Source organism: Rattus rattus, chromosome 16 (genome assembly GCF_011064425.1).
Source record: "Rattus rattus isolate New Zealand chromosome 16, Rrattus_CSIRO_v1, whole genome shotgun sequence".
Taxonomy (NCBI): Eukaryota; Metazoa; Chordata; class Mammalia; order Rodentia; family Muridae; genus Rattus; species Rattus rattus.
This window is the reverse complement of record NC_046169.1, coordinates 10,468,893-10,484,184: the sequence shown is the minus strand read 5'-3', so window position 1 is coordinate 10,484,184 and position 15,292 is coordinate 10,468,893. Positions and strand designations below refer to the sequence as shown.

Here is a 15,292-nt window from a genome sequence, read left to right as displayed (position 1 = left end):
CCTCCCCAGGGCTTCATGTCGAACTCTGAGGAGTATTTAGGAATGCTTGGCTGTCCTCGAGGGGACCTGCCACTGTCATCACCTCCCTTTTCTTTCTGGGATGTCCCCAGAGACAGAGCAGACATGTCCCAGTTATCCCTTGGCAAAGCCACACCTGTAACCCCAGCACTAGGCTGGGCTTTATAGTATAGAGTGTGTACACACACACACACACACACACACACACACACACACACACACACACACACACACACACACAATCTGTATGATATAGTATATAGTATAGTATTAGTATAGTATAGTATTAGTATAGTATAGTATAGTATAGTATAGTATAGTATAGTATAGTATAGTATAGTATAGTATGGCTCTTTTTTCAAAACACTTTGAGAAAAAGCCAAATATTCTTCAAGGTCTGCCTGCAGCTTTGGTCTTGCTCACACCACATGTCTCTCAGTGATTCTCCTATGCTCCTGCTTGGTTTCCTGTGTCCGGTGTCTGCCAGGAGCCTCTCTGAACTCTTTTTTTTTTTTTTTTTTTTTTTTTTTTTCCTCTTTTTTTTTTTTCAGAGCTGGGAACCAACCCAGGGGCCTTGCGCTTGCTAGGGCAAGCGCTCTACCACTGAGCTAAATCCCCAGCCCCTCTCTGAACTCTTATTGTACCCCATATCCCTCGTAACCATGCCGTCTGCTTGTGCTGCTGAGTCAGGTCTGCGGTGGGGTCTGAGTCTGGACGTGGGGCCTGACCTTCCTGAGGTAGATCTGGCCTTGCTGCCCATTAGACAGGCACTTAGCGGTCGGTCTAGAGTGCGCCACCTTCTGTATACACTCCATCAATGGAGAGGTGGAAACGTTCTGGAAGTTCTAACCTACCTGGAAGGATTAGGGGAAGTGTGTTTATTGAGGCCTTGAGACATGTGCTGGGGCATTGCTCTCAAACAGTACCAGCTCTGCTGACGGGCCCGCCTGGGCAGACACCGCAGCCCCGTCCTCTCTCACCTAGAACTGTCCACAGCCACAGTCTTGGCTAAAAGCACTCAAAGAAAAATAGATTATTTAAAGACTAACTGAAGAGTTTTTCTTGGCTAAGTGTAATGGCTCACACCTTCAGTCCCACCGCCAGGGAAACAGACTGGAGGCTGGAGGGTCTCTGAGTTCAAGGACAGAGCTCTATAGTGAGACCCTGTCTCAAAATGAGGAAGGTAGGGGGGTGATAATCTGAGCACACTCAGGAGGCAGAGTCAGGGGAATGACTGCAAGTCAAAACCAGACTGGTCTACACACTAAATCCCAGAGCATCTGGGGTTACACATAAGACGCTGTGTCAGCATAGAGAGAATTGCTCTTACCTGGTTTATCACAAGCTTTCTCTGTCCAGAGGAAGTAACCAACCCCAACAGTTGTTGCCAGTGTGCTCTGTGGTTGTGCTGGGGCCTCCCTCACACCCCCTGTTCCTCAGGTGTGTGAGCATCTGCTCCCTGGCCTTCAGCATGGACGGCATGTTTCTCTCTGCATCCAGCAACACCGAGACAGTGCACATCTTCAAACTTGAGGCCGTGAGGGAAAAGTAAGTTGCAAAGACAAGCTTGTCTTTCCCTTTTGTTGTTGGTTTTTTAGATTTTTTTGGTTTGTTTGGTTGGCTTTTGAGACAGGGTTTCTCTGTGGAGCCCTGGGTGACCTGGAACTCATTCTATACACCAGGCTGGCCTCCAACTCAGAGATCCACCGCCTACCTCTGCCCCTGAGCGCTGGGGTTAAAAGGTGTGCCCTGCCACACCTGACTACAAAACAGCTCTTCTAACAGGGTTTGACGGGAGTGGGAGGGAGGCGCTGAGGATGCTCAAACCTAGAGCCTCAGGAATGTTTCTGTACACTACCACTGAGCTAGCTGGTCTCTTTTAAGGGTTGATAAGATGGTTCAGTGGGTAAAGACGCCAGGTCTGACAACCTGAGTGTTGCCCTGGAGGTGGAAGGGGAAAAATAATTCATGTACATTGTCCTCTGACCTGTGCGCGCACACACACATCACCAGAAAGACATGGCACAGGGGTACCATTTCTGGGTGCAAACTCACTCAGACGGTAGGGTAAGACCAGCTTAGGCAGGAGACGTGTGCTTGGAGGATGTCCTCATGCACCAGGGTGCTAAGGCCTGAGGACAGATATCTGGGTCGCATGAGTGTCTTCTGGTCAGTACCTGTGTGTCCCCACTCTGGAATGAAGAATCACAGGTCAGCAGGGAGCTGGGTGCTTCCGTCTCAAAAGTCCCTAAAAGAGATGCATGGTCGAGAGACTTCGTCTTTTCCCTCCACAAATTCAAAGAGCACCCACTGGGGCTGGTCCCCATGATGGAGCCTGTGTCCCACCCCAGGACCCACAAGCAGTCCTGACCTCGGTGCCGTCAGGAGTGTGCATGCTCCAGATAGGAGATGTGATGGGGGCTTTAGTGACACTGGAGTGTGTGCTGAGATGGGTGTGTGCTCCGGAACGAGCTCCTGAGGGGATGCTGTCATGGCCATGGGTCGGAAGAATGAGCTTTGCGGGATGTGGAGGGTTGGTCAGTCTCGGGCAGGCTGTGCAGTTCTCAGTGAGAACCCAGTCTCACCTGTTGATGGGGCTTCTTCCTTCCAGACCTCCGGAAGAGCCCACCACCTGGACCGGCTACTTTGGGAAGGTTCTCATGGCATCTACCAGCTACCTGCCCTCACAAGTGACAGAAATGTTCAACCAGGGCAGGGCCTTTGCCACCGTCCGCCTGCCATTTTGTGGCCACAAAAACATCTGCTCACTGACCACGTGAGTACAGACTGAGCCAGTGGCCCCACCCTCTGCCCACGCACACCAGAGCCAGGGAGCAGTTACTGCACTTGCTGCCAGATTGCACAGGTGTGTGTGGCCCTGTCCACCCTGTCCAAGCCTGGGGTCCATCAAGTCCTATCTAGAGCGGAAGAGCCCCAAGCCTGAGACCGCGTGTCTGCCATTCTCTCCACAGAACCTTCTTTGCATTTTGCAGGGTGTTTGTGTTGGTGGAAAATATTAAGTCAGAGAGTAGGAAATTGAAACTATTCAGTGGGCGCGTCCAGGGGCACAGAGCTTCTGCTTGTGCAGTTGGGATTGTCACCATGGAGCACTGGAAAGTTTGTAAGCCAAGTGACGGCACGGCTCTGCTGTGGACGTTGATGCTGTTTCTAACTCCAGTAGCTACAGAGGCGTTCTGCTAAAGCGGGCACAAGCAAGTTTGGAAGCCCTGTGGACAGACCCACCCTCAGGCTGGAAGGTGCACAGTGGGCACCCGCAGAAGAGCCAGATGTGCCCATATGTGCCTACTTTTAGCACTAGGGAGCAAGGACAAGTGTGTCTCTGTGATTGGATGCCAGCCTACGTGCAGGTTCAGTGGAATAAGCTCAGAGTGGTAGAACAGGATATCTCACACCCTCTGGCTTCCCCACGGGCATGCATAGATGGGTGCGTGTATGCACACACAGGAAAGAGAAAATACCCACCTTAGTGACCAGAGAAACTGACAGCTACCCTGTTCCACCACGTGCTCTTTGGGACTCAGTGTGTGCTCACACCCAGGCCATCCTTGGCCTTGCCAGCTTCGCTCTGAGGAGCCCAGGTACTGTCTTCACCTAATGCGCTGGCTGGTGGGTTTCTTTCTGATGCTGCTGAGATGTATGTAGGTTTAGTCACATGCCTTTTGTGAGGAGCTAGTCCTTCTGAAATATAAAACCATAGCTGCTTTTCCTTAGAATTCAGAAGATCCCGCGGTTGCTGGTGGGAGCGTCGGATGGTTATTTGTACATGTACAACCTGGACCCCCAGGAAGGCGGCGAGTGCGCCCTGATGCGTCAGCACAGGTGAGGCTGCTCTGCATGACCGTCTGCAGCCGCGGGCACTGGTGGGTCTGGTCATTAATCCCCCGAAGGCTGCTGCGCTGACCTGTGCCACTGGCAAGCATCGTCTCCCATTGAGCTTCACTCTCTGGTGCTAAGAGCCTTCTGCTTTTCCTTGCTGGCCACAGGATGCCATTCAGGGACAGGAAGGAGAAGTGCCTGAGGCTGTGATGGTGACAATTGGGTGGCTCTCCAGGCCTCTGCGGAGGGTGAGGCGTGGGGGCTACAGTAAGGCGTCCTCACAGGAGCCTGCTGACCCACCTCGGGATTCGAGCTGGGAATTCATAGGTGGTGACTAGGATGTGTGTCACTTTATCAGATTTGCTGTGTTAAAGACACTGGAAATCCCAGAAGCAGACTCCTGTGGTTGGTGGGAGTGTCACGTCAGGCAGGAGCAGGCACCTGTGGCACAAGTCCTTGACTAGCGTCTCAGGCCCCAGGCATGCTGACCAACTGTCCTTCAGGAGCAACTCTTTAGCTTGGGATGAGTGTTGCTCTGTAGTCAAGGCTGGCCTCAAACTAAGGGGAATTCTTCTGCCTCAACCTCGAGAGAGCTGGCATTTTGAGAGTGAGCTATCACACCCGACTGGAAACAGGGGGTCTGACCTTGTTCATTTACTGTCTCTAGGCTTGATGGCAGCATGGAGACGACCAGTGAAATTGTAGACTCTGCATCTCATGACTGCCCCTTAGTAACGCAGACATACGGCACAGCAGCTGCCAAAGGTGCCTATGTGCCCTCGTCCCCAACAAGACTTGGTAAAGGGCAGGACGCCAACTTGGAAGGTAATTGAGCATTAGCTTCTGGGGTTCTTCCATACCGTGCTGCCACTGGAGTTGCTGCCTCCCATGAAGCCATGGGACAGGGCTTCCTTTTGAGGCTTGTGAAAGTGAATTTATAGTCTTCATTTTGGGGGAGAAAGGCAGTCATTGTGTCCAGAGACTCTGTCTGCACGTGAGCCCACCTAGCCTGCCACCTCCCTCTGTAAGCCGCATGTCTTTCATGCACCGTGGGCAGAGGCTGCCTGTGCTGGCCCTCTACATCGTGTGGCTGACTTTCCCTAAGCTCAAGGGGTTGCTTGCAAGGGAGGCCGTGCCAGCTCCCGTGTTGTGGAACATGCTTTCAGCTGCAGCACATGACCTGTGTGTCTGCAGTTAGAATCCCATACAGTCCCTCAGTCACCACAAGTTACTGTACAGGGCTTGTGCTGTGGTAGTGCATACTGGGACGTGGACGGCATCATCCGTCTCTGCCTGAGGCTGTAGATCCACTCTGATCAGGTTGGGAAAGTCTCGGTGTGGCCATAGCTCCTAACCAAAACCATCTCTTGGGCACAACCTATGGTTGGCGTGTGTGTCAGGGTCAGCAGCTGGTCCCCGCTCTCTGAGTGCCACTCTTGTCTCTGCAGCCTACACTGATGACCTGGGTGCTGTGGGTGGCGCATGCCTAGAGGATGAAGCCAGCGCTCTACGCCTGGATGAAGATAGTGAACATCCTCCCATGATTCTCCGGACTGACTGATCCTGACCTGTGAACTCTGGCCCAGGAGCAGACAACACTGGCCTGGCTGAGGACTTGAGCATTGCTGCTATGAACTTTGACCTGAATTGAGGGAGAGGATGGCAGAGACTTTAAAGCAAAGAGATTGTAGTTATAGCCTATCCATACTGTTGAGAAAATACAGGTTTCACTTCAGTGACTAATCCTGCTTACGAAGTTAGCTTTTTATTTTCTCTCACTCTTTAATTTTTTTAATCTTCTCTCTCTTCTCTTCTCTTCTCTTCTTCTTCTCCTCTCTCTCTCTCTCTCTCTCTCTCTCTCTCTCTCTCTCTCTCTCTTTTGTTTTTTGTTTTTTGGTTTTTTTTTTTTTGTTGTTGTTGTTTTTTGTTTTGCCAAAATTAGCTGTTTGGTGACGTCTGTGGAGTCTCCTTGCTTTGCATGTGTGATGTGCCAAGCCAGCATAGGAGAGCGAGTGGAGTGGCCACTCCATAGCGACCCACAGTTGTCAGGTCTCATGCCAGGGCACGCGTGAAGTCTCTGCGTGTGGTGATTCTACAGGGACAGGGCCCATGTGCCCACTGAGACCAGCCAGGGCACCAGTGGACAGTGGCCTCTGGCGGGAGTCCTCTTGCCCTGCTGCCTCACCTGGGCCATTTTCTTCCCAATTTATTAAACTCTTTCCGGATTGGATCCTCTGGGACTAGCTTCCTCCTCGGGGACTGTTGTTTCGGGTCGTACTCTCCATGGGGATCTCGAGAGGGAGAGAGGCAGTCTCTTCTCTTCTGACGGTGAACTTGGCAGTCTGCCAGGGCACCCTGGAGCCAAGGAAGGTGATCTCGTCATTGTCGTTAAATGCTCTGTCTCCCACTGTCCCCATCCATAACTGTGACTTCGTTTTTTGTTTTTGTTTTTAAAGGAGAGTCTGTAACTGCTCCAATTCCGGAAAAAGCACAGAGGTGTAAGATTCTGCGTCAGGCGTCAGGCTCTGCTGCCCTGGAGCTGTGCTGTGTGCCAGGGACTTCTTCGCCCCTCCCCAGAGACAGCAGAGAATAGTGAGACCCGGGGGGGAGGGCTGCAGGGGACTCCCTCCGGGGTGATGTGCCTTTTCTTCCGGTCTTACAAGTACAGGAAAGTGAGGTCAGATGTCAGTGCTGCCCTGCACCTGTCAGCTTTTGATTGATGGGTGCCTTTGGAGAAAGTGTGGTCTCACACTACAGCCCAGGCTCTGGAACTCATAGCAGTCCCCTCGCCTCACCTTCTTGAGAGTTGGATTACAGATACCTCTGTGCCAGGTTCCTTTCTCAGCTCTACAGACAGCGTGAACAGTTGAGGTCCTCAAATCTGCATTCTGAACAACAGACTCTAGCAGTGGAACCCAAGGGGGTGGCGTGGCTTCTGCATGAACAAGGCTTTAGGTGAGGGCTTTGGAGCAGGAAGTCAGGATAATATTACCAGGTTAGCCCAGCCAGGTCAGGTACTAAATGAGAGGGACTGCAGGTAGCTGCCTTCAGGCCATTGTGGTTATGTCTGAGTGTTTCTGAAGGGTACCTGCAGCTAAATCTGCTGAGTCCCCTGTTCTTGCTGTTCAGAGGATGGCTAATCACATTCGTGGAGTTTGAGGGGCGCCTACTGCTGATTCTGTTTCCTGGAGCATCTGACGAGCCAAACTGTGTACAGTTTATGAGGCAGGGATGAGGCTGTGGGCTGGACCCTGATAACACGGGACCCCAGCCCACAGTCTGGTTCAGTGAGTACTTCACTGAAAGACTAAAACTGGCCTTCACTGGACCAAGCACCGCCGGCGAGTGCTGACAGGAACAGACTGTGGGGAGCACACGGGGCTGACTGGGAGCTGGGGTTTCCTGGAACCAAAGAATGTGACTGGTGTGCTAGTGACCTTGGCCTTGCACGCTGTGGGTTTGGGGCTCAGCTCCATGTGCTGAGGTTTCCTCGCTTGGGAGTTGGTGTTCCAAAAACACGTTGGAATTCATTTCTCCCTTTTGGCCTGGGTTTCCTCACTTGAAAATTTGGTCAGAAAAGGTCTCTTTTGGTGTCTGGGGCTGTGATTTTAATCAGTGGTCTTGCCAGCCAGGCAGATTTGGTGAGCCTTCCTCTCTTAGGACAGATGTGCCTGTGCATCCCACAGAGGTCAGAAAAGCAAAAGATTAGGCTCCGCTTCTCTCCAATCCCTGCAGGCCTTGCGTGTGAGGGAGGAGAGTTGCTGGCTGAGGTTAGCGCTCTCTGTTGGGCACACAGTGGTGGAGCCAACTGAGGAACCGAGTCAGTAGGATCCACACTCGAGTAAGGGCTGACCCAGGCCTCGCAGCAGTGGTCAGTCCCACATTTAAGAGAAAATTGTGGAATCAGGTATGGCATACACCTGTAATCCCAGCAGTCAGGACAGTGAGGCAGGAGGATTGCTGTAAGTTTGAGGCCAGCCTAGAGTGTATACTCCTGGGCAAACCTGGCCTACAGAGTGAGACCCTGTCTCAAAAAACCAAAGGATGATGACTTAAAAAAAGGACAATGGGGTTGGGGATTTAGCTCAGTGGTAGAGCGCTTGCCTAGGAAGCGCAAGGCCCTGGGTTCGATCCCCAGCTCAAAAAAAAAAAAAAAAAAAAAAAAAATGGGGAATGGGCGTTGAAAACCCCCCAAAATTTAAGATTAGTGTAAATTGGGACCAAAGCTTTTGTATTTTCTAGAACAATGAAAGCAAGAGTTGGAGTCCCTTGTTCTGCTTATACTAACTGTGAGAGCTAGGGGCAGGTCTCAGGGGTCTGAGGTTGGACTGTACAAGAAGAACCCTACCTCACAGGGCTGTTGTGAGGTGTGTAAGGGGATGCCCTGTGAGGACCCAGCGCTGGGTCTGGTCAGCAATGGACTCCAATAAACACTAAAACTGAAACCTCAGAGTAAAGTGCATGGTTTTTGTTCAGCTCTGTTCTCTGCCTACAAAGCCAGGCAGAAGGCAGCCTTGCATTGGAAGATGTGTGGAGAGTGCCCTTGTCTGTCCTGCTCTGTAGTACAAAGAAAGGGAGAACATGGGTCTGTCTTGGAGGCCGGGGATTCGGGGCTGCCCCTGCTGGGCATCTAGACCATTACCATACGTTTAAGACACTGGGACCACAGCAGCAGATGCCCCCGGTCTTGTCCACCTGGAGCTGCCCACTCTGCCCCCTTGTGAATGCTGGAGCTTCAAGGCTGCGACTCCTGCCAAGTCAGCTTGGTATCTTCATTCTCACAGTGTGACTTAGAGACGAGGCTCGACAGCAGGTGTGTTGCTTGGAAAAGACTAGAATATTTTGGTCACAGCTCAGCTGAGATGAGGAATGTGTGCCGTACTCTACTCCACTCTCTGTGGTTCTTTGTTTTGTTTTTGAAATGATCTTACAGTTTAGCCCAGGCTTATTCAGACTTTGACACAAGCCAGCACATCAGAGCTTTTATCATGCTGTCGGCAAAGGCGTGTGTTCCCATAGCCTCCTGCCCCTGCGCTGTCCATGACCAGGTCACTCGGGGAAGGCCTGTGGGAGAAGTGCGTCTCTGGGGCATGAAGCTTGTTGGAAACGCCCACTAATTGCCGCTTGCTGAGCGCAGGGCTTTTTCTGTTGTTTTAAGTTCTTGTCCCGACTGTAATCCTTGACCTGTCTTCTACTATTTGCATTCTATGGACTTTGGGAAACCCAAGGGAGAGAAAAGGAACAACTCTGGATTTGGAGGCAAGCTCAGTTCTTCATTGGTGTCTGACAAGGGGTGGCTCTTAGTTTTGAAAAATTAAAGTTTTTTTTTTTTTTTTCTTTTTTTCAGAGCTGGGGACTGAACCCAGGGCCTTGCGCTTGCTAGGCAAGCGCTCTACCACTGAGCTAAATCCCCAACCCCAAAATTAAACTTTTTTTTTTTTTGGTTCTTTTTTTGAGCTGGGGACCCAACCCAGGGCCTTGTGCTTCCTAGGCAAGCGCTACCACTGAGCTAAATCCCCAGCCCCAACTAAACTTTTTTAAAGCTTGATTTAAGGGGACTGTCCTGATCACTCCCCACTGTCTCATTCTCTACTGAGTTGCACTTGGGAATACTCATTTTTACATTTCCTTCTAAGGTAAAGGTAATTCAGGTGCTAAGACTCTGTGTGCGTGTGTGTGTGCGTATGTGTGTGTCTGTCTGTCTGTCTCTAAGCCACAGTGATTATAAGTCCCAGTATCAGAGCTGGGTACTACAGTACATGCCTATGATCCCAGTATTAGGGAGGAGTCAGAAGAGTCAGAAATGTAAGGACGCCCTCAGATACACAGGGAATTCAGTGCCAGCCCGGGCTGCATTAATACCCTGTGTCACCAGGCAGCCATGGTGCACACCTTTAATCTCAGCACTTGGGTGGCAGAAGCAGATGGACTCAGCCTGGTCTAAGGAGCGAGTTCTAAGACAGCCAGGGCTACGTGGAGAAACTCAGGATAGTGGGGAGGTGGCTGGGGTCAGGGTGGGGGATCTCCTATCTCAGTGGGCTGGAGAGAGCTCCGGTTAAGAGCTCTGTTGGCCCTTCCAGAAGACCCACTCAGGTTCAGATCCCAGGACCTACATGGAGACTCAGAACGGTTTACGATCCAGGGCATCTAAAGTCCTCTGTTAGCACCAGGCACTTACATGGTACCTATACATACATATAGTCATTAACATCTATTTTAAAAAATGTTAAAAAAAAAAAAAAAAAAAAAAAAAAAGGACTCGGGGGTTGGGGATTTAGCTCAGTGGTAGAGCGCTTGCCTAGCAAGCGCAAGGCCCTGGGTTCGGTCCCCAGCTCTGAAAAAAAGAAAAAAGAAAAGGACTCAGGCTGGAGAGATGGCTCAGTGGTTAAGACCACTGACTGCTCTTCCAGAGGTCCTGAGTTTAAATCCCAGCAACCACATGGTGGCTCACAACCATCTATGAGATCTGATGCCCTCTTCTGGTGTGCCTGAAGACAGCTACAGTGTTCTCATATATAATAAAGAAATCTTAACAACAACAACCAAAGACTTGGTGGTTAGAAATGCTTGCTTTCGGGTTGGGGATTTAGCTCAGTGGTAGAGCGCTTGCCTAGCAAGCACAAGGCCCTGGGTTCGGTCCCCAGCTCCGAAAAAAAGAAAAAAGAAAAGAAATGCTTGCTTTCTTGTAGAGAACCTGAGTTTCCCCCAGCACCACATGGATTCACATACCACAGTTAAAAAATAATAAATCTTTACAGGAGATGTGGCTAGGGAGATGACTCCAGTTGTGAGCATTTTCTGTCCCTGCAAAGGACCAGGGTTCTGTTCCAGCGCCCACACAGTGGCTCACGGCTACCTCTAACTCCAGTCCCTGGAGATCCAACACCTTCTTCTGACCACGGAGGGCAATGCACACGTGTACAGTCACATATGGGAGCCAAACACCCATGCACTTAAAATAATTCTTTAAAAAACAATCAAGACCATCATGGGCTAGGTCATGTGCTCAAGGCCTCTGTCTCCAAAAGTCAAGCCAGGGCCATTGGGATGGCTCAGCGGCAGATGTTTTAGCCTGTAGTCCTGGCAACATGGACTTGATCCCTACAAGACAGGGAAAAGTGACTACTACAAGTTGTCCTCTCGTGGCCATGTGTGTCCCCTGGTCTACACACACAGATTGAATTGTTTTAATGTTTAAAAAGCAGACCAAGAGTAAGCTGGACCAGGGTGAAATTGCTACACCTATAATTCCAGGTACTCGGGAGTCTAAGGAATGTCAAGTTCAGAGCCTGCCTATGAGGTATAATCCTGTCTCAGAATGAACAGACAGGCTAGAGAGCTGGCTCCATGGTTAACAGTTGCTGCTCTTGTAGGCTTGGTCCCCAGCATGCACGTCAGGTAGTTCACAACCATCTGTAACTCCAAGATCCAACGTCCTCTTCTGTGCTCCAAAGCCACCTGCACTCACCCACACAGACGGCTAGCCCACCCATGCACGCACAAAGAAATGTTGAAAGCATGGACAGGCTGAGACCTCATGCCTAGCATACGTGAGGCCCTGGGTTCAAGTCTTGCTACCATCAAAAGAATACTAAAAGGAGGCTCCAGGAGCCTCCCTGATCACCCTCTATCCAGGAAGAGCCCCCAATAGCTCTGAGACTCAAGATCTCCCAACAACCTTGCCTTTGCACTGGAGCGCACATGTCCCTTGAGTGTGGACTCCCAGCTGCTCCAGCAAGGTCTTGCAGTCCACCTGTGTCCCTCCAGGAAAAAGTGACAATCACAGGTCACTCACTCACATGTAATTATACCCCATAGACACATATATAAATAATACGAGGTTGTTTTAAGATAATTTCAGGACCTGACGGGGTGGCTTGGTGAGTTAGAGTGTCTGTTAGTCTTGCACAGGTTACGCTCCCAACACCCTACATGGTAGCAAACAACTTAAGTTCAGTTTCAGAGGATTGCCCACTTCAGGCTTCCTCAAGCATTATATGCAAGTTGTGCACAGATAGACAGGTGAAACACGCACACACACACACACACACACACACACACCCCCCCACACCACACACACACACACACACCGCCCCCACACCACACACACACACACACACACACACACACCCCTACCCAAGGAGGCCTGGTCTCAACACACATACACACACACATACACACCACACTCAACACACACACTGCCCTCACATCACACACACACACCACACATACCCTACCCATGGAGGCCTGGTCTCAACACACACATACACACACACCCCACACCCCACACCCCACACTCACCACACACACACACAAACACACACACACACAAATAAAACACTAAAAAAATAGTTAAGGACAAGTAAGATGGCCCAGTAGGTCAAGGCACTTAGTTCCAGGAGCCACGTGAGAGGAAATGACTTCAGCATACCACCATACCATGTGTGCTCGCGCACACAAATGCACACACATTTTGATTAGTTAAAACATGCTAACATCTGGAAACAGACGCCCCAGGCCAGAACACGTGTGCGCTCACCACAGCTCACCCTTGGGGTTCTGTGAATGCAGCTCTCCCTATTGGTTGTGGCTGACCCCTGGAGCCAGAGGTCACTCACTGGAGACATTGCAACCTGTGAACCCAGGGCCCCAAGTCACGACTGGTCTCTGGAGGGCGATGGGCTGGCCTTACCGTTCTCACAGCCACTAGATGGCACAAGTCTCATGACCACCTTGGCTGTAGGGCCTAACTGACATTAGGAGTCATTAGGAGCTCATTAGGGGCCCTCCAGCAGGATGGGGCGTCCATGAAGCTGACCAGATAGATTCCAGGAGCCTCGGTGGAAGCTGGTCTCAAAATTCCAAACACAAATATGACACACACAAAAACCTCCATTTTTAAAATATTTACTTGGTATGTGTGCGACGTATAAAAATATCAGGGGGCACCACAGCCCTCAAGAAAACACTTTTCTGCTTCTAACACCGTCTAGTACACTCTCTTGGGTGCTCATCCAAGGTGTGTTTCTGGGGTGCGAGAGATGGGGGAAACAAGACACCAGCGCTTTATGTGGTATGAAGTGGCCCCACAGACTCCACACTTGATCCCTATCTAGTAGCAGAAGAATCCTGGGACCATCCCAAGCAAGGAGAGGAAGATAGTCACTACGCAGAAACCCAGGTATAGTGTCTGGCCACAGCAGGTCTGAGTACCCATTGGCCAGGAGAATGGAGGAGACTGTAAAAGAGCTGGAGGGTCAGGCCAGGGGACCTCCGTCTGATCCCACGGCTGCCATCCTGGGGCATGGACCATAGTGGGTACAGCAGGAAGCCAGACTCCAGCACCCCCTTCCACTGTTGACATATCGCCCACACTGGCCCAAAGCCATCAGCGACACCTCTAGGACCAGGCTGACGAATGGTCACAAGACAGCCCCAACTGGGCCCTGTGTCCGTCCCCCCTTCCTTCAGGTGGCTTCTTATCAGCAGGCATTATTTATGCCCTCGGTTACATCAGCAGATGAAATGTGGTGTCTGTGAACAGCTAAGTCATTCGTTTGCTTCACGCGGACTCAGCAGGCAGGTCTGGGGGACCGTGATGATGCTGTGTCCCACAGATGAGGAGGGACCTGGTCAAACAAGCCCTGTGCTGAGTTCCAGGGATCGCCTCCTCCTGTTATAGTTCGCTTTCTTCTCCTTGGGCCTTGGACAAGTTCGAGGGGTCGGCCCCTTGCTCCTGAGATCTCTAAGGCAGGGCTCTTGCTTTTGGGCATCTGGAGTCCCACAGATAGGAGGCGACACTGTCCCATGTGTAAGAAGTGTAGGTTTGCTTCTCTGTCGGGCAATCCTGGGGACTGACTGAGCTCAGGACCATTTGATGGCTTTTTCATTTTATTTCCTTTGCAAATTTGTCTGTGTATGGGTAGGTGTGAGTGCGCACATGTATCACACACACACACACACACACACACACACACACACACACACACACGCAAGGGCACTCAGAGATCTGAGGACACTTGACGTCAGTCCTCAGACACCTTCCACCTGTTGTTTGAGATAGGATCTCTCACTGGCCTGAATCTTCATACGCCAGGCTAGCTGGCCCAAGAGCTCGAAGCAATCCTCTTGTCTCTGTCTTGATCCCCTCTGCTAGAAGCACAGGCACACATCTATGCCCTTTTACTTAGACTCCGAGGGTCTGAATTCAGATCCTTGTTCTTCCAAGGCAACACCGACTGAGCAACTGAGACATTGCCCTGAGCCCAACACCTTATAAGCTTTTCATTGTTGTTCAGACTTTTGGTTTTCCAAGACAAGTTTGTTCTGTTTAGCCCTGACTATCCTAGAACTCCTGGTAGACCAGGCTGGGCTCGAACCTGCCTCTGCCTCCTGAGTGCTGGGATTAACTGAGTGCAACACTCCACTGGGCTGTTTTGTTTCTCGGGCCAGGCTCTCACCATGTAGCCCTGAGTTGCCTGTAATGTTTTATGTAGACTGGGCTAGCCTCAAACTTGTGGCTATCCTCACTCCCACTTCCACCCGAATGCTCAAAATATACGTGTGCACCACCATGCCCAGCCTCCCGGCTCCAGGGTTCCTTTGTGTCTGCACTGGAATCTCAATATAGAAAATGTCTCTGCAGGGTCAGGCTGTGGGGAGGCCTGTAGGGCATTTTCTCAATTAGTGATTAATGGGGAGAGCTCAACCCATTGTGGGCAGGGCCATCCCTGAGCTGGTGGTCTTGGGTTCTATAAGAAAGCAGGCTGAGCAAACCATGGGGAGCAAGCCAGTGAGTAGCACCCCTCCACGGCCTGTGCATGAACCTGTCCTGGACTTGGCCTGTAGACCAGGCTGGACTTGAACCTGCCTCCAGGTTCCTGCCCTGTATGAGTTCCTGCCCTGGCTTCCTTCAGTGTTTGATGGTTTGTTTGTTTGTTTGGGCTGTGATCGCTTGCTGGCCCAAGGCCTTGCTAACTGGTGAAGCTGGCAGCTGACCAGCAAGTCCCAAGAATAAATTTGTCTTGACCTCCCGGTTACTGGGATTACAAGCACACATGTCCAGATCTGCTATTCCATCCCTGTGCTTGTATCTGAGAGAATGGAAGGCACCAAACCTGCTTATACACAAACGTTTCTACAGCCACAGGGCATCAACCGAACCCAAGGTGTCACCACATGACAAAATATTACTTATCTTTAATAAGAGGTGGACGTTTTCGGCACGTTCTATAAAACAGATGAGCTGTGCACCTTGTGCTGAAGCCCTCCCCTCCCCCACCAAAGCCTGTGTCTCCTGTGATTCAGGAAGGACAAACTCCTTGGCATGCGCAGCCTCCAGGCAGTGGGTCCCGGTAAGGCAAGGGCTGTGAGGCAGGTAGAGGTGGTGGCCCCAGGATGCACTCTCGCTTCCCAGGATGAGTTGTAGCTGTGGATG

At 51.1% G+C, this 15,292-nt stretch overlaps 1 protein-coding gene across 1 annotated transcript in view; it reads left to right on the top strand.

Annotated features, from left to right (window-relative positions):
• Wipi2 (WD repeat domain, phosphoinositide interacting 2) overlaps positions 1-7,916 on the top strand; it is a 32,660-nt gene extending 24,744 nt beyond the window's left edge. Inside the window, exons 8-12 of the mRNA XM_032886650.1 lie at positions 1,459-1,566; positions 2,630-2,794; positions 3,751-3,858; positions 4,523-4,680; positions 5,304-7,916. Coding sequence (XP_032742541.1) covers positions 1,459-1,566; positions 2,630-2,794; positions 3,751-3,858; positions 4,523-4,680; positions 5,304-5,416 — 652 coding nt within the window. The 3' untranslated portion in view covers positions 5,417-7,916. The remainder of the gene's footprint in view (positions 1-1,458; positions 1,567-2,629; positions 2,795-3,750; positions 3,859-4,522; positions 4,681-5,303) is intronic.
• Positions 7,917-15,292: the final 7,376 nt, after the last annotated feature.